General features: G+C 44.0%; 1 protein-coding gene across 1 annotated transcript; it reads left to right on the plus strand.

Annotated features, from left to right (window-relative positions):
* Positions 1 to 375, plus strand: LOC138905221 (uncharacterized). Its single transcript, XM_070193727.1, has one exon. It carries the CDS (start codon positions 1 to 3, stop codon positions 373 to 375), a length of 375 nt encoding a protein of 124 aa, XP_070049828.1.
* The last annotated feature ends 575 nt before the right edge of the window (positions 376 to 950 follow it).

Consider the following 950-nt stretch of genomic DNA (forward strand, 5'->3'; position numbering starts at 1 on the left):
ATGGATCTCAATTTGAGGCAGCGTAGATGGCTCGAGTTACTGAAGGATTATGACATCACCATTCTTTATCATACGGGCAAGGCAAATGTGGTTGCAGATGCCTTAAGCAGGAAGGTAGAGAGTATGGATAGCTTGGCATTTATTTCAGCGGAGGAGAGGCCACTAGCTCTGGATATTCAGCCCTTGGCTAACAGACTTGTGAGGTTGGATATTTCAGAGCCCGGCCGAGTTCTTGAATTTGTTGTTGCTCAGTCTTCATTATTGGGTCAGATCAAGGCCCGACAGTTTGGTGATCCCTACTTGGCAGTTCTTAGTGAGACGATACTACAGGGTGGTGCTAAAGAAGTTTCTATTGGCGAGGATGGTATTCTGTGACTCCAGGGTCGTCTATGTGTTCCTAATGTTGATGGCTTGAGGGAGATGATTCTAGAGGAGGCACACAGTTCTCGGTATTCTATTCATCTAGGTGCTACGAAGATGTATTGTGACCTGACACAACATTATTGGTGGCGGCGGATGAAGAAAGACATAGTGGAGTATGTAGCTAGGTGTCTAAATTGCCAGCAGGTCAAGTATGAGCACCAAAGACCAGGTGGCCTACTTCAATAGATGACTATACCTTAGTAGAAATAGGAGCGCATCACCATGGACTTCGTAGTGGGATTACCGCGGACCTTGCGGAAATTTGATGCAGTTTGGGTGATTATCGACAGGTTGACCAAGTCAGCACACTTTATTCCGGTTGTGACTACATATACTTCAGAGAAGTTGGCGCAACATCCTCATTTCTGCTACTTTCATCTTCTGGATATGTGAATTCTTGCAAGTAAGAAGAGTTTAATTAGTCAGTTAATGTTAAAGAATAAAATATGGGTTTAAATTACTTGTTGGCTTGCCTAGCTGTAGTGTTGGGAGCCATCATGACCTGTAGGTGAAATTATGTCGTAACA

The sequence above is a fragment of the Nicotiana tomentosiformis genome, chromosome 2 (genome assembly GCF_000390325.3).
Source record: "Nicotiana tomentosiformis chromosome 2, ASM39032v3, whole genome shotgun sequence".
Lineage (NCBI taxonomy): Eukaryota > Viridiplantae > Streptophyta > Magnoliopsida > Solanales > Solanaceae > Nicotiana > Nicotiana tomentosiformis.